General features: G+C 32.7%; 1 protein-coding gene across 1 annotated transcript in view; it reads left to right on the forward strand.

Moving 5' to 3' along the window:
* DOK6 (docking protein 6) overlaps positions 1 to 27,427 on the forward strand; it is a 411,008-nt gene that overhangs the window by 279,791 nt on the left and 103,790 nt on the right. Inside the window, 1 exon segment of the mRNA XM_044683327.1 lies at positions 11,771 to 11,790. Within this exon segment, the coding sequence (XP_044539262.1) occupies positions 11,771 to 11,790 (20 nt within the window).

Raw genomic sequence — 27,427 nt, forward strand, 5'->3', positions numbered from 1 at the left:
TAAATGGGCAAGAGACATGAATAGGCAATTTTCAGGTAAAGAAATCAAAAATATCAATAAGTACATGAGAAAGTGTTCCAAATCTCTAATAATTAGAGAAATGCAAATCAAAACAACTCTGAGGTATCACCTCACACCTAGCAGATTGGCTAAAATGAAAGAAGGGGAGAGTAATGAATGTTGGAGGGGATGTGGCAAAATCGAGACATTAATGCATTGCTGGTGGAGTTGTGAAATGATCCAACCATTCTGGCTGGCAATTTGGAACTATGCTCAAAGGCTATAAAAGACTGCCTGCCCTTTGATCCAGCCATACCATTACTGGGTTTGTACCCCAAAGAGATCATAGATAAACAGACTTGTATGAAAATATTTATAGCTGAGCTTTTTGTAGTGGCAAAAAACTGGAAAACGAGGGGATGTCCTTCAATTGGGGAATGGCTGAACAAATTGTGGTATATGCGGGTGATGGAATACTATTGTGCTAAAAGGAATAATACACTGGAGGAATTCCATGCAAATTGGAGAGACCTCCAGGAAGTGATGCAGAGCAAAAGGAGCAGAGCCAGAAGAACATTGTACACAGAGACTGATATACTATGGTAAAATCGAATGTAATGGGCTCCTGTACCAGCAGCACTGCAATGACACAAGACAGCTCTGAAGGATTCATGGTAAAGATGCTACCCACATTCAGAGGAAGGACTGCAGGAGAGGAAACATATAAGATAAATAATTGCTTGAGTGCAAGGCCATGAATGGGAAATAGACCCTGAACAAGGACACATGTTACAACCAGTGGAAATGTGCATTGGCCATGGGTGGGGGTTGTACAGGGGGTGAAGGGGAAAGTAGGGGCATAAAATATGTAAACAGGTTAAAAATGAATATTAATAAATGTCTAATAATAAAAAAATAAAAAAAAGAAGAGATGGGATTGGAAGGAAAGTAAAATAAGGAAATGGGACTTGATTAAAAGCAAAACATTGGTGTAGAACATCTTGAAAGAAGAAAGAGCAGGACTTAAAGAGGAAATCAAAATGATGGGGAATACACAGGTGGTAATCATAACTCTGTATATGAATGGGATGGACTCACCTATAGAATGGAAACAGAGAGCAGAGTGGATTAGAAACCAAAATCCTACCATATATTGTCTACAAGAAATACTTATGAGGCAGGTAGACACACACAGGGTAAAGATAAGAGAATGAAACAAAACGTATTGGACATTAACTGAAAAAAAGAAGGCAGGAGTTGCAATCATGATATCTGACAAAGCCAAAGTAGAAATACATCTGATTAAGAAAGATAAGGTAGGTAATTACATCCTGATAAAAGACAGTATAGACAATGAAGAAATAGCAGTACTCAATATGTATACACCAAATGGTATAGCAAAGATTTTTAATGGAGAAACTATTGGAACTTATGGAGGAAATAGATAGTAAAAGTATATTAGTGGGAGACCTGAACCTTCCTTTATCAGATCAAGATATATTAAACCAGAAACTAAATAAGAAAGAGGTAAGAGATGTGAATAAAATCTTAGAAAAATTAGAGTTAATAGATATATGGAGAAAAATAAATAGGAATAAAAAGGAATAAACATTTTTATAGCACATGGTACATTCACAAAGATTAACCATGTACTAAGGCATAAAAATATTGCAAACAAATGCAGAAAAGCAGAAATAATAAATGCAACTTTTTCAAATCATAATGCAATGAAAATTATAGTTAGTAACAGAACATGGAGAGTTAAATAAAAAAATTAATAGGAAATTAAATCATTTGATTCTCCAAAATTAGTTTTTTGAAGAACAAATATAGAAACAATTAATGATTTCATTGAAGAGAATGACAATGAGGAAACAGCATATCAAAATGTTGGGGATACTACAAAAGCAATATTCAGGGGAAAAATTATACCCCTGAGTGCCCATGTTAAAAAAAGAGAAAGAGGAGATTAATGAATTGGGTATGAAACTAAAAAAACAAAACAAAACAGAACAGAAGTAGTAAAAGAACAAAAAACCCTTAGATAAAGACCAAATTGGAAATCCTAAAAATCAAAAGAGAAATTAATACAACTGAAAATAAAAGAACTATTGAGATAATATATAGGACTAGAGCTGGTATATTGAAAAAACAAATAAAATGAAGTATTGGTGAATATAATAAAGAAAAAGAAAGAGGAGAACTAAATTAACAGCATCATGAGTGAAAAGAGTGATCTTGCCTCTAATGAAGAGGAAATTAAGATAATTATTAAGGACTATTTTGCCCATTTATATGGCAAGAAATATGGTAATCTAAGTGAAACAAATGAATATTTACAAAAATAAAAATTGCCTAGATTAACAAAAGAGGAAATATGATAATCAAATCATCCCATATCAGAAAAAGAAAGTGAACAAGCCATCAAAGTACTCCCTAAGAAAAAAATCACTAGGGTCAGTTGTATTCACAAGTGAATTCTATCAAAAATTTAAAGATCAATTAATCCTAATACTTTAAAAACTATTTGACAAAATAGACAAAGAAGGCGTCTCACCAAATTATTTATATGCTACAAATATGGTACTAATTACCAGGGCATGAAAACCGAAATTTTGATTATAGATATATTTTAGTAATGTATTATTTTTCTATATAATAATAATATATACAGATTTCATTAGCTTTTAAAATGTGCCTTACAAATGTTATTTTACCCTTACAACAAACAACCTTGAGAGATAGATGGTATTATTATCTCCATTTTCCACATAAGGAAACTCAGGGAAATAGAAGTTAAATAGTTTACTTAGGCATACAGGTAGAAAGGGTCCAAGGACAAATTTGAACTCAACTCTTCCTAATTCCAGAGCCAATCTTCTATCTCCTGTGCAATCTAGTTCCCTCAAAAGAATTTGCAAATATTTTTCCACAAAGTAATTGGTTTAAGGAGCTAGTAACATATTTTGGTTTTTTTTGGGGGGGGATTTTTGTGAAATTTATTTGAAGCAACTTTTTATCATGAATATCTATTTCCATGATGATATATTTCCATATGAATAGAATTTGAGGATTGGTTAAAGGAAATTGGTAGGGTTCCCTTGAAGAAGAAAATATTTAGGGAGATTTGACCACTACCTTCAAGATTTTGAAGAGTTGTCCTATTTTAAAGGAAATAGATTTGTTCTTCTTAGAATTTAAAGAGTATCATAGAGGGTTTTGATGTAGGGAAATATTTATCAAATAGAGCTTTCCATACTTTAACTGAATTTTTTGGGGGGTACTGTGGAGAGGAATTCTCTTGACTCAGAGTCTTCAACAAAACATTAGTCTTTTGTAGAGGAAGCACTTAAAGAACTATATTCTGAATTAGTTTACTTCTGAGCTTCCTTATTACTTTGTGATTATGAATTGGGGAATTTAACAAAAATGAACGCACGTGAAATAAAAATAATTAGCTATTATAAAACCAGAGCTATAGATAATGGTAAATACACCTGGGTCTTCTTAGAAGTGTAGAAAATATAAGGGATTATTTTTGTAAAAGCATTTCTTCAAAATACTCCACAGAGGATCCACTAGGGACAATGGATCATTAACCCAGATTATTTTCTTATTTATGATTCTTAAATTATCTCTCCTCAATCTATTTTACAGGTAAGTTTTTTCTTTAAGAGCTTTTTCCCACTTTCTTCAATTTTTGTCATTCTTTTCACTTTGTTTTATTATTTCTTGATACCTCATGGAGTGATTAGCTTCTACTTGTTTAATTCTAATTTTTAAATGATTAATTTCTTCAATAATCTTTTATACCTCTTTCCCATTTTTTTCAATTTTGTTACTAAGATATTGTTTTATTCAATATTTTTGTTCCTTTTTAAAAGCTGCTAATTGTATAGTCGTAATTTTTTCTCAACTACTCTTTCTAACTCTTCCAGGAATTCTTTTCCTTTTTTTTGCCCAAATTATATTTTTCTTTAAGTCTTTTCTTATAGTTGTCTTAATTTCATTGTTTTATGAGTTTCTGTCTTGATCTTCCCTGTCACTAGAGAGTAGATTTTTGTGGTCAGATCCTTCATTTGTTGTTTGCTCATTTTCCCACACTATTTTCTTGATTTGGGACTTTATTTTAATGTTGTGGGGTCTATTTCTATCATGGGATCAGGGGTAGGAAAGTCACTATCTCAAGTTTCTCCCCTTTCGCTTGGTCATTTTAAGAGCTAGTTCTAGGGAATTTTCATTGCTTCTAAGGTGGTGTAATCTGGAAAGAGTTTGAGTCACTACTATCCCATTTTTTTAACCCTTTCCTTCCATTTTAGAATTAATATTGTACATTGGTTCCAAGATAGAAGTGTTATAAGTGTTAAGCAAAATGACATGTGAAAGGTCACAAAGTTAGGATGAGTCTGTAGTCAAATTTGAACATAAAACCTCTGGAGCTAGCTCTCAATTCACTGAGCTACCTAGATGTTCCCAGTCACTGCTCTCCTTTCTACAGTCATGTTCTTACCCAGAATCAATACCTGCTCCCTTTGGATTACAATCTACTCCTCCTCAGAGTCCCTGATTCCTTGAGACTGGGAAGTGATACTGTCCCCTCAGGGCTTCCCTCCCTTTTGACTAAAAGTGTCCTTCCTTGCCTTTGCACTATAACCCAGATGTGGGTATAGACAATGGAGTTAGCAAACTTTTTTTTCCTCCCTCAGGGCTGTCTTGAACAAATTGCTCTTTCTTGCCCTTGAATTATGACACCAAACTGGGTCAAGGCAATGCAGTTGCCAAATAGTGTCTTCTCCTGCATCCACTGCTGATACAGCGGTACCCTCCAGTTCCTTTCTGACCATTTGTCAGGTTCCCTTACAGTCTCTGGTTTGGAGGTTCCTGGAACTGCTGCTTCTATCTTTACAACTTAGTTCCAACACTGGTGTTATATCCATGTGGACTCAGGGCTAGCCTCAACCCCTCTGTCACAGATCTCTCTTTCTGACTTCCTGACTTGGACAGGAAGAATATCTCATTCTGACCTTTTGTTGGGTCTTCCATTAAAAAATTTATTTGATATATTATTTTAAAACTGTTTCGAGGAGACTTTTGAGAGGGTTCACCAAATACCTGCTCTACTTCAGCCATCTGATGAGCTCCACCTCTGGAAATCTTTGTCTCATGTTCTTTTTTTAAATAGTATTTTAAATATTCTATTTTCCACAATTCAACCTGTAAAAAGAATTTTTGACATTCATTTCTTGGTTTGATTTCCAATCTTTTTACTCCTTTCTATTCTCCCTCTGTAAGAAAATAAACAATATGATGTAAATTTTATATATAAAATTAAGTATAATACTTTTCCATGTCAGTCATTTTGTGTAAAAGATCTCAAAAAATAGAAAATATGAAATATAGTATGTTTTCAGACTACATTATTTCTTTCTTGCAACCTGATGGCATTTTTCATTATGACTCTCTAATATTTTCTTATATCACTGCATTGCTCAGAATAACTAGGTCATTCATAGTTGTTTGTCAAAAAAAAATACTAGCGACATTGCAATGATCCAGGACAATTCTGAGGGATTTATGGAAAAGAATGCTATCTACCTTAAGAGGAAGAACTACAGGAGTGGAAAAACAGAAGAAAAACAATTGCTTGAACACATAGGTTGGTGTGGACATGATTTGGGATGTAGACTCTAAAGGATCACCGTAGTGCAATTATCAATAATATGGAAAATATGGAAATAGATCTTGATTGATGACACATGTTAAAACCAATGAGGGGTGGAGGGGATAATAAGAACATGAATGATATAACCATGGAAAAATTTTTCTAAAAAATAAAAAATAAAAATGATTGAAAAAATATGGGTGTCACTTTTTACAGTCTTCTTCTGGTTCCACTCACTTCACTTTGCATCAGATCCTGTGAATCTTTATGATTTTTCCAAAATCATTCTGCTTGTCATTTCTTATAGCACATTACTATTACACTACAATCATATACCATTACTTGCTCAGTCATTCCTCCATTGATGGACAAGTTCTCAATTTCCAATTCTTTGTTACAACAAAAAGAGTTGCAATAAATATTTTTGTACATATCGGTCATTTTCCCTTTTATTACTTCTTTGGGATACAGACAAGGTAATGATATTGATTGATCAAAGGGTATGCACATTTTGAGTCCTGTTAGCATAGGTTGAATTGCTCTCCAGAATGGTTGGATCAGAAAAACAAACAAACAAGCAAATAAAAAACTCCACCAATAGTATATTAGCTTCCCAATTTTCTCACACCCCCTCCAACATGTATCATTTCTCTTTTCTTTCATATTAGGGAATCTAATAGATGTGATATAGTACCTCAGAGTTGTTTTAATTTGAATTTCTCTACACAAGAGTAATTTATATCATTTTTTCATAGAAGTATAGATAGCTTTGATTTTTTTTCCTCTGAAAAATGCTTGTTCATTTGACCATTTTATCAGTTAGAGAATGATTTATATTTTTTATATTTGACTTAATTCTCTATATATTTGAGAAATGAAACTTTTTTCAGAAAAACTTGTTTTTAAAGAAAAATTCCCCATCCTTATTTTTCTTCTAATCTTGTTTGAATTTATTTTGTTTGTACAAATTTTTAAAAATTTAATATAATCCAAATTATCCCATTTACATTTTATAATGCTCTTTATTTCCTGTTTGGCCCTAAATTCTTCCCTTATCCATAGACCTGACAGATTAACTATTCCACTTTCCTCTAATTGGATTACACTATCAGCATTTATATTTAGATCATGTACCCAAATTGACCTTATCTTGGTAATACTATGTAAGATGTTGATCTATTTCCAGTTTCTTCCATAAATTTTCCAATTTTTCTAATAGTTTCTGTAACATAGTAAGTTCTTCTCCCAAAAGATTGGATGATTTTTCACATACTACATTATTATGGTCATTTATTAATAAATTTTATGTACTTCATCTATTCCATTTAGCCAGCAATCCGTTTCTTAGCCAGTATCAGATTGTTATGATGATTACTATTCATGCCTTATATTCTTAGAAAAAAAAGTGTAACTGAGTTTTACAAAGAGTGATATTTCTCTAGGAATGAAAGATGAAAATGTTTAAATATTCATTTGCTTAGTGTGACCTCTAGAATTCATATACATAACAATATTCCCAGTATCTCACTCTTAAATAGATTGCTGCGATATGATAAAAGCACAATTTTGCAAAATAAAAAAAGCCCACTAGATTTGAATCAAGAGGTCTGGGTTCAGTCAAATTTTATGTCAGTCTCTATTAAGCTTCTATTATGAAAGGCATTGTGCTGAGCGCTGGATGTGCAATGAAAAATATAGTCCATACTCTTGAGAAGTTCACAATATACTAGGGGAGAGAAAATACAAATAACAGTATAAAAGATACCAGCTATATACTGGAGAAATTGGAGTCAACGGTAGGAAGGTATTAGAATTAAGTGGGCCTGGGAAAGACTCCCTATAGAAAGTAGGACATTGACTATGTCTTAAAGGAAGTCATAAAAACCAGTAGATAGGAATGAAAAGGGAGAATATTCCATACATGAAGATCAGCCTGTGAAAATGCCCAGAATAGGGAGATGTTCCATCTTGTTAGAGGAACAGGAAGCAAGCCAGTGATGCTGGATCAAAATGTACTTGGAGAGAGTGTAAGAGATGAATAAGACTGGAAATGTTAGAGAGGTAGGAGAGGTGGGAAAGTCCTTAAAGGGCAAGTTGAGAATGTTATATTTGATCTTGGAGGTGATAGAAAGTCAGTGGACTTCATTGAATAAATAGGGTGACCAGTCAGATCTGTACTTTACAAGGTAATTTTTGCAGCTGAATGGAAGAGAGATCAGATTGGGGAGACACAGATGGCAGACCAATTCTTTACTACCTTTGTTACCCTGGGCAAGTCAATTAATTTTTCCGTGCTTCAAGTTTTTCAATTTGAAAAAGTAGAAATTCACATAAATATTTACCAAATACAGGTCACATTGCTGATTCAAGATAAAAATAAAACAATTCATTCTCCCAAATACAATTAATTTAGGGGGAAAAGAGCATATACATACATAAGTAAATGCAAGGTAATTTGAGGCAGAAAGAAAATAACTAAGAACTATATGAATCAGAGAAGGCTTTATGAAGGAAGAGACACCTGGATGATGTCTGAAGGAAGATAAGAAAATCATGATTGAATGAAAGGGGCATTCATCCTAGACCTTACAGTCACCTTTTGCAAATGCATGGGGGAAAAGACGGAATTTCTAGCTCAAGAAATAGTAATTTGAGGGGAAAATATTGTGTATTAAGGGAAGTATAGGAGTATGAAATAACCTTGAAATATTAACTATATCATATAGGGTTTGAAATGTCCTGATGAGGCAAAAGAGAGTAATGGAACGTTTTTGAGTAGAGTTTGCATCCCCAGGTGTGTATCTTCTAATTATTAGCAACTGTGTAGAATTGTATTGGAGTTGGGAAATACTGAAAGTGAGGTCAATTGGGAGGCCATTGTGATTGTCCAAGTAAGAAGCAAAAAGTATGAATGTGATTTTATTCAGGTGAGTTGAATATAAAGTGTGAAAGATTTTGTACAGGTAGAGTTGGTAGTACTTTACAATTAATTTGAATAATAATACCCATAATACCTATCTCACAAGATTGTTGTAAGATCAAATAAGATAATGTATATAAAGCTCATTCTAAATTGTAAAGTACCATATAAATGCCTGCTATTATTTTTTCTCTTGTCAGAATTGTAAAATAAAGTAAAAATGATCATAGAATAAATCACTCTCTTGCTGTTTTATGTTTGTTGTTCAGAGAACTATTGCTCATGTAGATGAAATAATTATTGTTGTTTTAATCAGAATTTTGATTGCAAGGTAAAATTAAATAGATTCATAAAAATCATCTTTGAGACAAGTTGGTAATAGACATGGCAGCAAAGAATGATATAGGAATATCTACCCTTTCTGACATAATTTTGATTTCTTCTACTATGTTTTTTATATTTTTAAAGTTTTTGTTTACATATACTTTGAAGACTATGAGTATTAAGGAACAAAATATCTTTAAAAAATCTTAAATTGTTGTTGGTTATTGTTATGCCTCCCCAATGGTTGGAACCAACTTTATCTGTGTTAATGCTCTGATTCTTGCAGAGTTAGTTGTCTTTAGCAATCACAACTGTCTCTTCACATTTGTATTTTATTCATTTCCTGAGTTAGCATAGTTTGAAGTTAAAGGAAAAACAATCCAAAGACATTTTTGCACTCATTTCACATGTCCAAGACAAAGGATGGAATGAATACATTTGTATTAATGACAGTTAAATATAGGTTGAATACTGAAGAATTAAAGAAAATGACTTTTTTTGTCAAGCAACACCAGTGTGGCTCTTGTAGTCAACTAGCAATCCATAAGTGCCTACTACATGCCTGATACTATGCTAACACTTTCATGAGAAATCCATTTAATTTAGAAATAAAATGAGGAAATTATGCTTACTGATTTTAGAAAGCAATAAGAAAGAAGCTGGAACAACTTATATTTCTAGCTGACTCAGTCACTGTGGGATAGAATTCCTGATTTATAGCCATCTGCTTCTTAGCTAGCCTTCTAAAAGATTGGGGAAAATCATTAAAAGAAAATATAGTAGCCTTATGTGATCCAAAATGTGTTTGGATTTTGAATTTAATTCTTTAGAGAAACTAAAATGTTGTGCAGCAGAGACAACATAATGAGTTTTTGTATTTTTATGTTCTTCACAAGTTCATGTTGAATACAAAATTAAAATCTTAAATTGTCCTAATTCTTAAACAATTAAAATTAATTTGGGAAAATGTAGAAAGTCAGAAATAAAGAAGAAATCTAAGAGGAGACTTAGAATGTAGTAAAACTACAATCATAGAGTTGTGATTACAGTGCTAAATAGAAATTAATTTTAAAAGAATAGAAGATTACAAAGAATGAAATTCAAATAATAGATTCAAAATCTATTGCCATGAAGAAGAAAAGGGGAAGGGCTCTTGATAAACTGATGGGGCTACACAAGGACCTCATCAAGAACCTAGATGGATATAAAGGATAATGTAGAAGGGCAACTTTTCAATTTCTCTTTTGCTTCTGTTTATTCGATCAAAGAAGATTAGTTTCACACTTGGAGGAAGAAAACCAAAGTAGTTAACAAAATTAAATCTCTAAGATAGCACAATATCAAGAAACCATATACTTAATGAATTCAATAGTACTGAAAAAAACTTGTAAGGATGTTTGCTGAACTATTATTGATTAATCATTGAGAAAATGTTGAGAACAGGAGAAATGTCGAAGTACTATAGATAAGCAAATGTCCATATTTGCAGAGGGAAAAAGGGAAGAAGAGTGGATATTTCAAATGATAGGTACTGAGTTTGAGGATGATTGCTGGTAGAATTCTAGAGTGATATTAAAAAGAAAGCTTCTGTACAACTAGAAAAGAGATTATATTTGAGAATCAGCACGAATTCATTAAAGTCATGTAAAATTAATTTCACTTTCTTTTTTGTCATTTTTATCACATTTAAGGAATACTAAAAATCTCATCGTCTAAAATTTCCAAATTCTCTAACTATATCTTCATGTGTGCAGGAAGATAATTAAATTATATCATATTAGAATTAAGAATAGATTCAGAACCAACAAACTGAACTCAAAGAGTTGTTATTGTCAGTGACAATCAGAAGGGAAGTTGATCATTATGGGGCATGGGGCTCTAACTTTGAGCCTATACCTGGAAAATTATTGTTGAAGATTGTGACAAAGGTGTAGATGTCAACATGTTATTGAATTGGTAAATGCCATGAAATCATCTGGTACATTGGATTATAGAATTAGTGTTCAAAATGGAGGAAGTATATTTTTAGTAAATGATTATTCTGAAAAAAACTAGGAATTTTCGTAAACTAAAATATATCAGTAGTAAAATTGAAAAGCAACAGAATAAGAAGAGATTAATTTTATTGAGGATGATGAAGACGACGTTATCATTATAATACTCTCTATTCGTATCACATCTGGAACAGTCCACCCAGTTCTTAGTATACAAAGTGATTTGTAAATACTTATAATTAAAAAAAATGTATTTGAATTAAACCTTAAAAGAAAAAGAAAAACTGAGGTCTATGTATTAGATAGAATGTAGAAATGTTAAAATATGTCTAAATATGATAATATTTCCAAACCATGATGGTAACAGAACTCAAAACCATGTCATAAAATCATTGATTTTTAAATAAAAGCTAGAAAATATCAGATTAGATATAACATTATGATATTCTTCAAATATTAAAGTGCTTTCCGTACTTGAAAGAGTAAATAAAAATGTTAGTATCTCTTCAGAAAGTAGGATATGATCACAGATGGAATAAAATACCTGCAAGTATACCTGCCAAAATAAATCCAGAAGCTACATGAATGTAATTATAAAATGCTTTCTACACAAATTTATTTCTAAATAATTAAAGAAATGTTCTTTTTTACGTATGGGAAGAGCCAACATAATTATAATGACAATCCTACCTAAACTAACGTACTTATAAAATGGCATTCCAATTAAATTACCAAAAATAGCTTATTTATTTAGAAAAATAATAAAATTAATTTCGAAGGTCAAAAGATTTAAAAGAGCCACATAATTAATACAAAATGTAAAGAAAGGAGGTCTAGAAATAAATGATTTTAAATTGCATTATAAAATAGTAATGATAAAAACCTGTCCAGTACTGGCTAATAAATTGAAATATAGATCACTGAAACAGAACAGACATACAAATAAAAGATTATGGTAATCTTTTTTGACAGAAGTAAAGATCTAAGTTTTGGGGATAGAAAATCACTATTTGATAAAACTTGTTGAGATAATTGAAAAGTAGTTTGGCAGAAACTAGGTACAGACCAATATTTTACACAGTTCACTAAGATAAAAATGGATACATGATCTGGACATAAAAAGAGATTATAAGTAAATTAGAAGAACACAAAACATGCTACATATCAGATTTATGGATAGAAAAGGAATTTATGAGTCAACAAGAGATGGAGAGCATTATGAAATGTAAAATGCATAATTTTGAGTATATTAAATTGAAAAAGGTTTAGAATAAATAAAATAAATATTTCCAAGATTTGAAGGACAGCAGAAAAGTGAGAGGGGGCGGGATTTTATAGACAGCCATTCAGTTGGAGATCTCACATCTAAAATATATAGAGAATCTTGTCAATATTGTAAGAATAAAAACCACCTTCCAACTGATAAATGGGTAATATATATGAAGATAATTTTCAACTGAAGAAATTAAAGCCATATATAATTATATGAAAAAATACTCTGAATCAGTACTGATTAGAGAAATGCAAGCCAAAACAATTCTGAGATATCATCTAAAAACCATCAGCCTGACCAAAATGACAAAAGGGAAAAATGACAAATGTTGGAAGGAATGTGGAAAAATGGAGACACAAATACACTGTTGTTGTAGTTCTGAATTGATTTAATCACTTCAGAGAACAATTTGGAATTATTACAGAAGAGTTATAAAACTGTGTATAAACTATTGCTGGGTCTCATTCCCAAAGAGATTAAGGGAAAGGAAAATGAACTGATATGTTTCAAAATATTTATAACAGCTCTCTTTGTGGTAGCAAAGAATTGTATATTGAGGGGTTGCCCATCAATTGGGGAATGGTTAAATGAATTGTTGTATATGATTGTCATGGAATACTACTATACCATAAGAAGTGATGTGCAGGCTAAAAAAAATAAAAAAAACCAGGGGAAATGGGATAATGAAGAGTGAAATTAGTAGGACCAAGAGAACAATATACAGAACTACAGAATTGATATTGGAAGAATGAATTATGAATGTTATCCTCCAGAAAATAATGAAAGGTGTAAAGATGAAAGACTAATTTGTACGACTATATTGGTCTCTGGGACAATACCTTCTATGATGAAGGGATGGTGGAGAAGGGCTGGGACACTTTTAGATGGGATTTATTATATGCATATTAAGAAGAGTAAGTTGAACTTATGAGATATTTGTGATTTCATTTGTAAGCAATCTTCTTTTTCTTTGTTATATGGAAATGCTTGTATATTTGGTTTTTGTAAAATTTTTAATTAAATAGTAAGTAAGTAGGATCTTTATTAGAATCATAGGACTGAAGAATATCAAGTTTATTTTCTGCTCCCTTTCTCACCCTAAGGTGAGAAAAATCACATAATAATTTACTTGAAATATTCATGGATTAGAATTTCTAGAACTTTCATAAGTAACCTCATCTAATAGTACTTATTAATTCATGTGTTTCTGGGATGATATTATTTCCTCTAGTAGCATAGCAATTGAAAAATAAATGACAAGCATTATACATGTTTATAAAAGCACACTCACTTAATGTTCTTATTATATATTCTTTAGATCTTTAGGGTGAATTAGTGAATTTATTTTATATGCATTTTGCTTTCTCTTAAATATAAAAAATGTTGAGTACACCTTCATTATAAAATTTACTAGTTCTATTCATTAAACATCTATCTAATACTACTATGATCAAATCATAAGAGTGACATAGTATAGCCCAAAGTTGTCAAGCACATGGCAGCAATGCTCCAGAGGGCAACTTGAACCAGATTAAATATAATTATAAATTATTTGACAAAATAAATTAAGTTATAATAAAACACTAATAACATCACATTTCAAAACTAAATCAAAATGCAGATTTCAGTGATCTTTATGTATAGTTTATTTGTTTTTATTTGAATTTAACACCATTGGTGTGGTAATTGGAGAAGGAAGACATCAGTTAATGTTTTACTTATGACAAGTTCTTGGTATGAGATATTGGGCAAGTCCTTTAACTTCTAGTGCTCCACTAAGATTATGCATTGGCAAGAGGACTGTTTTTCAAAGGGGTTGCATATCAAGAAAACACATCTCCACATGAAAAAGCATAATGCACAAGTCTGTGGTTTCAATGTAAAAATAATCATAAGAAAAAATGGTCAAAAAAACCAAAACTGTGTTGTAAAATATAATTCAGAATCAAGAAGTTAAATAGATCAAAAACATATAAGCAGATCAGTACACATGCCTATATATCATGAAAATTCATCAAGAAAAGGGTGAGAAGGCTTTTTTTGGATATAGAGATCGCTAGATGATCACATAAAGCATGGTATAAATTAGATGTTGCCTCATATCAATATTAATATCAATACAGTTGTTATCTTACATCCATATGAGGAACAATGAATGAAGTAAATCCAAGAAAAAAAATTTTCCTATTGAGGTTTTCCAAATGTTCTTATTCAAAGATGATGTATTGATTGCAGTGAGTCTTAGAAATTTTTTTAAAAGTTCAATAAAAATTATGGAGGTTAAAAAATTTTGTTAGCTAATCTTTCTATTTCTCGACTTTAAGAATCTAAAGTGTTTGTGCAGGTACTTTCTTAGCTAAATCAAATTTAAAACCCAATATCAATTAATCATTAATCAATTATTAAGTGCTTAATGCAGTGCTTGCTAGGATTCCTGCTCACTGCTGAGGAGTCAAAGTTAAGACAGAAAAAATTTCAGCCTTCACTTGTTTACATATATAATAGGTATATATACATATATATAGATAAAATATATACACCATAAATAAATATAATTGGAGTAGATGAATCAAACAATTATTATTAAGAATATCTACTTTTGACTAGCTATTGTACTAGGTACTGAGGACACAAAAATAGTGAATCAATTTCATCTCTAGAGGGTTACCTCTTAGGACTTTAGCAATCTCTACCTTAGCAGTGTTTCTTTGGGAGATGTTATGCTATAACTTTCCTATCAATTTAATGATAAGTATTTCCAAACTTAGATTGATCCTTTGATATGATGGGAAATTATAATTATTTTAAGAATCAATATTATTACTAATACATTTACTATTACTAGAATCTTGGCCATCTTGGAAAAATCTAAAAGAACTAATTTCTATCCTTGAGAATATTGCCTCCATGCTCTCAGAAAGTCTTGAAAGAGGACTTAAATCAAGAAGTAATGAAGAGTGTGAAAAAATATATATTGCCCCTACATACTTCTGGACAAGAAACTTGATAAGTTAGTCCGTTAACATGTATATTTATTTCACCAGACATTAAAAATGAATAATGAACTGGTCCTAGAATTGAATACAAAGAGATCAGGCTAGACTGGGATGGATCACATTTGAGGAATACTACAGGGTTTATATCATTCTAAACTGTTTATTCCTATAAATTCCCATTTTTCTTTTCTTTTTTTTTAAACCCTTACCTTCTGTCTTGGAGTCAGTACTGTGTATTGGTTCCAAGGTAGAGGAGAGGTAAGGGTAGGCAATGGGGGTCAAGTGACTTGCCCAGGGTCACACAGCTGGGAAGTGTCTGAGGTCAGATTTGAACTAGGACCTCCCATCTCTAGGCCTAGCTCTCAATCCACTGAGCTGCCCAGCTGCCCCTTCCCATTTTTCTTAACACCATTATTATTCTATTGATGATATTTGACATCAAATAATAGAATGATATAATTTTAGAATAAAAATTATTTTTAAAAAAGATCAGTTAAGAGATATATGAAAATTATCTAGGCTAGAGCATATTATTAATAATGACATGTGTGAGAAATATAATATAAAATATATTATCATGATTTTTATATCATGGAAGAAGAATGTGAGTCAGCAAACAATAGGTTGGAACCACCCCAACAAGACTTTAAAAGTATGAAAGCAAGACCTTAAGTGGATTGGATAGATCCTATATAGAATGGTTAGGTAGAAGATTTAAATTGGAAAAGAAGGAGGCACGGAAGAGTTACAATATGAACCAGTAAAGTGAGTACTCCCATGGATGAAATGATGCATTCACCAAAATTACCAAAGTTTATATGAAACAAAAAATTTTTATTTAATATATATTTGTGGAGAGGGAAAACAAGAATTTTTATCAAAGATTCCTTTGCTAATTGGCTAACCATTATAACTCAAAGTCATTTGTGTCTTATTATCTGTCCTGACTCTATGCCCTAAGGAACCCCAGGCACTGATGTCTCACCTCTTATTGTGCCCCATACATTAAGAAAACTGGGCCTTATCATGTACACCACTGTTGCTCCCTTAGACAGATGTAGAAGCATTTCCATATGCTCTGCAGCTGACCATCTCCTATTAGAATGTAAATTCCTTGAGAAACAGGAATTATCTTTTTTTTACTTGTAACTCCAATACTTAGCACAGTGCTTAAACCATAGTAAATACATAAAAAATGTTTTTCATTCCTTTACACAGCACCAAATCAGGAACTGGAAAGGTGGCAAAATGAGATCCGATAGGAGATATAAATGAAATAGAAGATATATATTTTGTCATTGTATAAGTATCAATATACAATGACATCCCACTTATCCAAAAATCAGATTTCATGAAATTATAACAATTAAGGGCATATGCCCATGTAGAAATAAGCAAAATAAACTTATAAATAATTAAATTGGGGGAGAATCTTTCAAAAGTTCATGGATTATAATTTGTGGGGGAAGGATAAAGTAGTCTTACTCAGAAGAGTATATGTAAAATGAAACAAGAAGACCCATTAATATCAGTGACTAGTGACAGTTGTTAGCAACCAAGGGAGTAGTAGGCCTAGTTGTCCTAAACTCTTTTGGCAGAGGTACTCTTAGTAGGTTCATTGAATTAAAACATATTATCGTACAATCACTTTATGAGAGTTCTGCCATCTTTGGGCCTAGTCCAAGCTTTTCTCTAAACTTGAGGATACAGAAATTTACAAAAATCTCTTCTGCACACCATGGCCCTCCTTCCTTTTCTTTGCATCTCAGAATTCTTCCACAGATCACTTCTAGTCTGTCTAGATGCTGCACAGATTAATTTCTGGCATATACCAGTGTATTTTCAAGATAGTAGAAATTCAACAAAGCATTTGTTGTTATGGGTGTATTTGAGAAGGCAATATACCCACATAGCAATTTAAGGTTATTTCAAATAATATAGTAAAGAGCACAATTTGTTCAAACGCCTCACCTTGTATAAAGCAATTTTGTGTTAATATTTTCATAAGGAATTTTTGATCATATTTTCACAAGAAATTTTTTTTGGTTTGGCAAAAAAACAAACAAACATGAAAGACTGCAGATAGATGAGACTAGTACCTCCTGAAGGGTTCCATTTTTTTGATGGAATTTAATGTATTTCTTCCAACCAAAAGCCTTTAGATTGGCTGCAAATGAGTCAGTCATTACTTGATTTATCTTTAGAATTTTATCTCACTTCATTAAGATAAAACATGAAGAATCTGGGACCAAAGATATTTTAACATTTGTTCCTCTGAATTTCAGCTATTTATTATAGAAACATCAAATTCACATATTAATGACTTATTTGCCTTGATTAATTTCTTCTTCAAAATATACTAAAAAGCTATCATTCTTTACTTGCTTTGTCACAAAGCATTTTTCTTTACCATACCACTAGAGATATCATAAAAACAGTAATATGGTTTTGTTTTTAAGCTTCCAGTTTCTTTTGCTTCAAGCTATGTTTGTCTACTTTTAAAAGTATTACATCTAAAAACATAGCTCTAGCTCACCAAGTTCCACTGAATTTGTCTGAAAAGACTGAAGCAGATGACAGTGGAAAATTAGATTTAGTGCAGGTCACTATAGCTTCAAAGATAAGAAGCTTATAGGCATTGGATGGAAATTGCAGAAGACAAGAAGAAAAATTGAGATTTGGAGATTTGAACAAGAGATAGATACAACTATTATTTTCTGAAGATATAGAAAATTAAAAACTTTTAAAAATCATATTGATAACTTCAAGTCTACTCAGTCTCAGGAATTTCAGAATGATAAGACTTCATAGGAATGTGACAGAAAAAGAAAAGAAAACAATTGATATTGGCCTGACCCCTCATTCTTTCTTTCCCCCTAATATAGTCATAGAGAATAGACCCATGATTTCATTGAGTGAAGAAAGTCTTTCTAAGATTCTTTATAATTTAGAGAAAGAGAGAGAGAAAGAGAGACAGACAGAGAGAGAGAGAGAGAGAGAGAGAGAGAGAGAGAGAGAGAGAGAGAGAGAGAGAGAACACAAATTAGGTGAGTTGTCCAAGGTCATACAGTAGCTTGAATTAAATTCTTCCTAGAATGTATGTATCAGAAGAGATGCTTGAATTAAATTCTTCCTAGTTCTCTACTGGCTACAACATACTTGCCTCTGTCTTTGTAGTAATATATTCATTGTCCTCCTCTTTCTCTAGAATTCATCAAATAAACTGCTGGAACTGAAATATCGTGACAGGTTATATCATTACCCATAATCACTGAGACATAATATTAATTTATAAAACAATTAAGAGAAATATTTTATTAGATCTTAAACTCATCATCTCCTATTTACATGGGATGAAAAATTCAAAATATAGGAAACTATCAGATGAAATCATAATTATGTCATAATAGAATGATGTATATTCTCACTCTCCTGTCTCCAAGTAAAGATGATCAACAAGGATTTCAAGGAGGCTAGAGACAATAAGAATATATTCTAATGCTTGTACTCAATTTCAGAAGAAGTAATTTAATACACCTTTGCAAAAGTATGCAGAATATTAAATATAAAATAACAATAATAGTAATTTCAGCATACTAAGTTCTCCAAGGACTATATCTCTCTGAATTCCAAGAAAAAAACATAAGAGCAGGAAAATAGCGCTGAAATATATATGTGTATAATGCATTAATGATTACAAAGCACTTTATATAAAATATGTCATTTGAGACTCACAAAAAACCTGTAAGGTAGAAATTTTAGGAATTTTTATATTAGGGATGAGGAAATGAATTGTCTAAGAGGTTAAATGACTAATCCATGATTTGTACACTAGACTTTCCTGGCTTCATATTAGTGACCTAACTGCACCATGCTATCTCTGATGCATATAAAAGGATCTACAAAAGAAAATATTTTAATTTTCAATTTTCCTATTTGTTTGTCATATTTTTTTATATTTTAAAGAAGCAGTTCAGAAAATATTGACTGGAAAATAGATTCTTTGCTTCTTATAAAAGGCTTAGTACTAATTCCAAAGGTTTATGATTCTCTAGGCATTCCATATTTTTGTTTCCACCCATGGAATCTGAGAATAAACTTTGTGGAGCTCTTCAACTTGGAAAGGGCAAATTACATCTTAATTTTCATTAATCTCTAATTGATATGTAGGAAACAGATATTTTTGTGGGAAGAGGCACATAGGATCCACCTGTGAAAGAGGTACATGACACATAGAAAAAGGTTAATAATTCCTTTCTTAGAAGAATATCAACACAATTTACATGAATTATAATAGTGGTGACTAGCCAACCTCTTTGTGACAAACAAATCCTAACTTGGTCAAGTCCTCAATTGATATAGGAATAGTCTATTGTCTAATTTGTACTCATTAGCCATTCCCCCTGGGTAAGATGTATCAGAGGTTGTGTCCATTTGCATAGTCTTTGAGAAGCTAGAGTTATCCTCAAATCAGGATGAAGCAAGAGTCAGATTTTAGTGAATGCTGACTGTAAAGAGAGAATGACCTATATCTCTGGATCACTTGTGGGACAATATACCTAAATTTTAATCATCTTACTTTAAAAAACTTTTCTTTCCTCATTTGTGATATGCCACAAACTTCACCTAGTCATTATGTTACTTGTTTGAAACTATTTGTCATCTTCTGTCTAGAAAGTGTGATTTTACTTCTGTTGTTTTATGCCTTTGTGAAAAGTTACTGTCACTACTTGGAAAAAAAAACCTTTCATGGGCTTAGATTTCCACATCTATAAGATGAGGGGACTACACTAGTCTCCCTTATAATTCTAGATCTATAATCTGTGATTTCATGGCACTAAAATTTAATCGAAATATCTCATTTTCACAGACGATTTAAAATTCTAATCCCATTTGGTGACTACTAATGAAGTCCAGGCTGAAAATAAAATCTGTTCTGTAAAATACCAGATAATACATAGTATTGACCATCATCAACAAATTAATGAGTATATTTTCTATTCTGCCATTCAGATTATTAATCTAAGTATTATAAAGTCAGCTACCAGACCCCATGCCTGGACAGTCCATTGGGCATGTGGAAATAAATGCATTTTCTTTATTCTTACCATGGATTTTTAGATTTCTCATACTCTAGTAAAATGCACAAAATGCTACACTATATAAAAGGCCATAAAGCAATGCAGCAGTGAGTTGATGATGCTGTAAACTGTTTATTAGTGTCATGACCATATTAGAACTCTTTTAAGCTACAAGTCTGAGTAGTTTTACTGCATCATCATGAGAAAAACTCCTAAGAAAAAAACATTTTGTGACCAGAAAGTAAATTTCCTTAAAAATTTTCCCCAGAAAATATAAAACCTACAACTTGACTTAACCTCATCCAATATACCTCAGAAAGGTAACTGACATTTTATTGATCTTGGCTGAGACTTTTGTTTCCAACTTTAAAATTTATGTATTTTCTTGTATTAGTGCTATGATATTGTTGTATCAATGTTTGACTTGGTCTCAGCACATTCGATACGAACATGGGATATTTAATTGTTTCCAAAAAATTCTAAAAATGGCATTATTGGTATAACATTGGAATCTCTGTGATGACCATGTAGACAGAGTTGAGATAGATGTTTTCATACTCATAACCCTCATAAACCTCCCATAAGAGTTTCCTGGTGCTATAGTCTCTACTCCTCACAACTTATTATAAATATTGTTTCTTTTTGCAAAATATAGTCATAGATGAGGAAACAAGTAGTTCAGGATTATGTTTGATGAAGCAAATGTGAGCATTAGACTGTGTGGTACTATAGCCAAGCAAGGTTTGAGTGGCAAGACAGAAGGAATAATGGTTTCATAGCTTTTTTATAGCCTATGGCAAGTAGCTAATAATAGCTCTTTCTTCCATTTGTGCTATAGTATTCTCCTGTAGGTCACAGATACTAATCTGTCTACTTGCTTCCTCAGTCTTTGGAATTACTGCTAATATATCCAAAATAATGGTTTGGATCCCTAGAACAATCATCACGTGCACACTCTGGCCAGGGTGAAGTGATCAGCAAAATGATAAAACAGTCATTTAACTCAAAACTAACCAATCTAAGAACTTCAAAAGTAGGAAATATGTGTCAAAAATTATAATGTCTAATACTGAATCTACTCTACAAGAAAACAGAAGCACTGCATAAGGAAAAAAAAAACCTCATGGAATAACATTATATAACTTAAACATAAATTTTCTAACCTTCCCCCACCTTTAGCCTAGTGTCTCAGACTAGGTATAGTCAATGCAAGCAGAATCATAGGTTTGTGTCTCAGAGTTCACTTGATTCCCCTTTGGTAGTGTGAGGAGTGGGTTTTGGGGGGCCAACCACCCCCAGATATCACTTTAATGAGCAGATAGGAGACAGATAAGATGGTGATGGGGAACAGACTTTATTAGAGAAAAAGCAAACAGCTGGGCACATTGCTGGGTATTACTTCAGCCATGTCCACCGGCTTACAAAGAAAATCTTTATTTTATAGGAAATCTATACAATGGTGCCTTGAGTTACCATCACCTGTGTATGAGTCATTGGTTTCTTAGCTGACATACTGCTTCCCCCCTTTTCGGTTCCCAGATCTCTTTGAATCATGAGAGTTTTTCTCAAATGAACACTTTCTCAGTTTTAGTCATAATTCAGGAATGGGCAACGCCAGAGCCACAGTCTGCACAACAATGTTCTAGCTAGGAGTCGTGCTTTTGATAATGTTGTGGCCAGGGGAACTGCATCCCTCAGCGTGCCCCAGGGGTCCCTCCTTCTTCCTTCCTAGTGTGGGATTGGTCTTGAATGGACCAATTCTGTGCTGGGGAACTATGCCCCCTCTTTCCTGGCATGGGATTGGTCCTGATTAGGTCCTGATTAGGACCAATCCCATGCTAGGGAGGGGCCACCCCCTCACCCCCAGTTCTGGGTGTGAGATTGGTCTATATAAGGACCAATCCTGCACCTAGGAAAGAAAAGAGGTTAGTCAGTTTCAGGCTGCTGGAGCTCCGGTTTTCTTTCAATTAAAGTTGTACAGTTTAAAAAAGAAAGCTTCCCCCCCCCATCATTTCAGAGTTTATACAGTATCTTTTAGCCTCCATGGCCTCCTCATTGGACTCTTTCTACTGTTTTCCATGGGACTTCATTTTCTTAACCCTTGAAATACTGACTGTAAGTCAATTGAGAATCAATAACAAAGAAAAGGAAAAAGTGTTTGACTGCTTTTAAAGTACTAAGGCAATAAGAAGGGGATTGGATGGGGAAAGGTCTATTCACTTCAGGGAGAGCATGTCTTTATCATTTGTTATTTAGAGATAGGCTTCTTTTCTCTCTTCCCTGCAGGGCCTTGCTGAACTAAACTATATAGGAGAGTTACGGTAATAATTGATCAGAAATTATTACTATTTCTATTGATTCTAATGCTAACCATAATTGGGAATAATACACTACTAACTGTCTTCCCAAGTCCTAAAAGAGTAAAAAACATTAATTCTACCAAAACAAATGAAGGAAAGAGAGTTCAACTATGAGGTAAGACTAGAGGCTGAAAGACAATAGCACAGAAGTGGCGGATGTAGAAGGGTCTTTCCCAGATCCAAGAAAAAAAGGAAGTTGAAATTTACTTTGTGTCAGCTCTATTTCTGGTCAGCTGTCCCTTCCAAATTCTTATCTCAGGGAGAGAATCTGCAACCTTCTAGATCTAGATGGGAGAAGATATGCAAAACAATTGAAAGAGGACAAAGAATGAAGACTAGAACCAAAGGTAAGTTAGGAGGGCTAAGGGGAAAAAATAAGACAAAAATTCTAAGAGGATAGATATCCTGACTCCAAAATAGACACAAATCATCCATGAAATTCATAAAAACAAGAAAAAATGAGTACAAATTAAAATGTCATAAAACCTAGAATAATTATGACAGCATTGAAAAATTAACTAAAATTTCATAAGGAAAAAAGATAATTTTTCAGGTTCTCTTAGAGATCATGAACTAGAGTAAAATTTCCAGGATGGTTGAAAGGAGAAATGTATCTTTAGAAATAAGATATTAGTGTGTCAATTAGATTTAAAACCAGTGTTCACAATGCTGAATTAATGAAGACTAACAATAGAGTAGAAAACAGAATATGTGATGGAGGACCTCTCCAAATTTTCAGTGTCTATGAAAAAGAATTTGCCATATTTGGAACTTAGAATTACACAAGCAGAAAAAAATGTAGGGAGAAAGGATCAATTTTGAACAGTTTTGAAATAATGTTTGAATTTCCTACAATCAAAAACAAATGAACTTGGAGACTGTATACACAGATAGCTGTGCAAACAATACAAGAAGACTGCCTGGAACATATGAATACAAATAACAAAATACTAATCAAATCTACAGTTCTTTACCAGGAAATTTTTTTAAAAAAATACAAAAACAACACTAAAAACTCAAAAGAATTTTGTACTTTTGTTTTAGCCTATCAGTGTCACAAGACATATGTTGCTTACCCTCTCTGGTTCTAGGTTGCTTAATCTGTAAATTGAGAGAGTTTTCAACTTAATGTCTTCTAAGACACTTTCCTTTTAGCTCTATGATTCTATGAACAATAAAATGATATTAAAGTTGCATAATCGCGATAAAAAAACTTAGCCCTGAAGTAAAACTAAGAAAATGTATTGTCCTTTCATCAGAGAAATGAGGGTAAATGGGAGTGAAATGTGTAGCATTTGATGTCAGATATAAGCAATGAATGAGATAATAAAAATCAAATTTCCATATTGTTTCAACTCAGTTATCCATCAGAAAACAATAATTAGGTTATCTCCTTAAATAACTATCTTCTTAGAACTACATATATATCTTGCACATCATGACTTTCCCCACCACAATTTTAATTTATTGTAGGTCAGCATAAGAAATTGAGTGGGAATTTTGTGAGAATTTTGCAGAAGCTTGCAGATAGCAAAAGTCAGTAGAAAATATAGAAAATGTTTTGAAGTGCAGAAATGCACAAAATATATGTAAAATATTCCATAATATCAACATATTTTAATTTTTGATACCATAAACCTACACAGTTTATTTTCTTTCTTTTTTTAAAACCCTTACCTCTGTCTTAGAATCAATAGCATGTATTGCTTCTAAAGCAGAAGAGCAGTAAGTGCTATGGAGATTTGAATGTCTTGCCTAGAGTCATAATGTTAGGAAGTGTGTGAGGACAGATTTGAACCAAGGACTTCTGGGCCTGACTCTCAATCCACTGAGCTACCTAACTGCTTTGCACAATTTCTTTTTTAAAGTGAAAATAAATTAAATGTTAAAGATTGTGAAAAGAACACAAAAACCAGACAATGACTCATAAAGGCTAGAAATGTAGAAATATCTCATAAAGTTTAGTAACTCATAAAGGCATATGAGTTCCTCACAAAGGAAGAAGAAAAATGATCAGATTTCTCGTTTAAAGGAAGGGTTAAAAAATTTTATGAGAATTTTCCAGATCATGCCTCTAACTCTAATGATGTGGAAGGGATACCCATATTTTTACAACTGTATCTAGAATGACTATATGTTGGATTGCAGTATATTTCACCATTTCTGGTCTTTTCACAAGTCTTCTCTAGTTATAGCACCAATATCTCATGAAGTATGTATTTTTTCACTAGTCAATGGAATACCAATGAAGAATTTAGAACAATAAAATAAAATGACTTTTACATTAGGAAACTTATGGGGTCCAGATTATAAATTGCAGAAATATCATTGATATGCAGTGGTAAAGGGAGTTTACACATTTACTCCTTATTACAATTAAATCACTGGTGCAGATCTCCTTCCCTCTACCTCAGAAATATGAGTAATGTTGCTAAGGATGGATTTAATTAGGAAAGACTAAAGGTGTGAAAACTTTATAGGCAAGAACAGGGCATTAAAATAATCCAGGGGAATTGTAAAATACATCTGAATTAGTGTGGGCATATGGGGAGGAGTAAGAAGATGAATTCAAGAAATATTTCAAAGGTAAAATTTGTAGGATTCCATAACCAATTGGATGTGGGAGGTGAAAAAGACAGGAAAGTATAATAAATTGGTAGAAGCCAAAGAGCGTTGGTGGCATTTACAAAGATAAAGATGTCAGAAAGGACAAGTTTGACTAAGAAAGGTGATAAATTCAGTTTTTATTATATTGAATTTGGAGGGCTTTGAGAAAATAACCAGCAAATAATTGAAAATGTGAGTTAATTATTACCTTTTCAGAAAGAGCAATATATTATCTCAAATATGTTAATATATTTCATGACATCGATAGTATTATAATTAATTAATTTCATTAAGAAGCATGTAAATGAATAGGAAAATATGTTCACAGTAAGATAGCATTATGAAAAAAAATATTTTGCAGCTCCACCAAAACTACTAGTAGAATTATCCACCTTTTGCCTATATATATATATATATATATATATATATATATATATATATATTTTTTTTTTTTTTTATCCTGGGACTCCATTCAAGGAGCATAGGGCCACAACCAGTAGGCAATGGGTCACACAGTCGCTCAGGGTCGCCCAGCTGGGAAGTGTTTGAGCCCCGGTTTGAACCTGGGACCTTTTGTCTCTAGGCCTGGCTCTCAATCCACTGAGCTAGCCCAGCTGCCCCTACTTTAGGTTGCAGTTTCTTTAGCAGATGTAGTTTTTTTTTACAGGGTGGGGTTGCTAGCCCCACGCCCAACCCTCCTCCTTTTTCATCTGGGCTAGGGACTGTCCTTGGCCCAGGAGTGGTAAGGGTGGGCAATTGGGGTCAAGTGACTTGCCCAAGGTCGCACAGCTGGAAGTGTCCGAGGCCGGACTTGAACCTAGGACCTCCAGTCTCTAGGCCTGGCTCTCAATCCACTGAGCCACCCAGCTGCCCATATGCACCACCAATATTTTTAATATTATCCCTTTTATTCATGATTACCCTTCATTCTCTCCCTAAACTCTTTACATTGTTCCTTAAATTTCCAAACAAACTTAACTTCATGAATTCCAGTATCTTCTCAATCTTCTCAACTTTACTACATTTCACCCTTGATACGTAAAGGTTTGTCCTTAAAAAGATGGGTAAGGTTTTGAAATTCAAGAGAATAACAGTACACATATTCCTTTAGGGAAAATTTAAGTTGAAAAAATTTATCAAGGAATCATTTAATTGATGAATTGTCATTCTAATAGAAAATCCTAACCATCTACTCATGCCACAACTATGTATACACAAAGTAGAAAAAATTGTCTCTCTACCAATGTACTATCTGAACTGTTCCTGAGAGTAATAGCAAATAACTAAATTTAAGGAGTACCTGCCTTTTGCCAGCCACTTAAATTAGTACTTTTTACCAATGTTATCTCATTTGATCCACTAACAACCCAGAGAAATAAGTACTATTATGACCTCTATTTGGCAGATGAAAAAATGGTTGCAAAACGATTAGGTGATTTGCACAGAATCATACACCTATTAAATGTCTGAGACTGGATTTGAAATGTGTGCTTTCTGATTTCAGGTCCAGTGCTTTATCCACTGTGGCACCTATATGTGTCTGAGGAGAAAAGAGAAAGTCTTAGTTATAAAATCCTTGTAACTAGAAGAAGAGTTCTTAGGGAATTTCTCCTGGTAATTCTGGCAAATATAATGATATTGTGTTATTTGGAATTTTGGGGAGTTCCATTTAGAGGTATTTTGGGGCTCATTTGAGCCTTAAGATATGTAGATATATGACAAACTTCCTGTGGATGTTTTGGGGACTTTGGGAACTACATTTCCCATCATTCCTCTTGTAAAAATGGAGGCAGACAGAAAGTGTGATGATGTAAGAGAAGGATATAAGACTCCTGGGTTCACTGGAGGCAGACTCTCTCTTTGCTACCTGAGTGTGCTCTCTGGGGGATGTAGAAAGATTAGGTAAGGTACTGAACGTAATGGCTGAGGCAGCAATTTGAAATTTTTACAGGCCCATGGTCGATTTTATTCTATCAACATGGCCTTAATTAAAATACTACATTTCCTCATAATATCAGCCTTTATCATTTTTAAAAATAACAATATCCAAAAGATGTTGCCAAAAATAGCAAATAACAAATGTGTCTCTTCTCTCTCCTCTTACATATATATCCTTCTGTAATAAAGGCAATGCCTCCTTTAAATTGTCCCCTTATCTTCCACCCTGGACCACAACCAGCTTCTCACCAAGAGATTCCTTTTCATCAAAG

Source organism: Gracilinanus agilis, chromosome 1, assembly GCF_016433145.1.
Source record: "Gracilinanus agilis isolate LMUSP501 chromosome 1, AgileGrace, whole genome shotgun sequence".
Lineage (NCBI taxonomy): Eukaryota > Metazoa > Chordata > Mammalia > Didelphimorphia > Didelphidae > Gracilinanus > Gracilinanus agilis.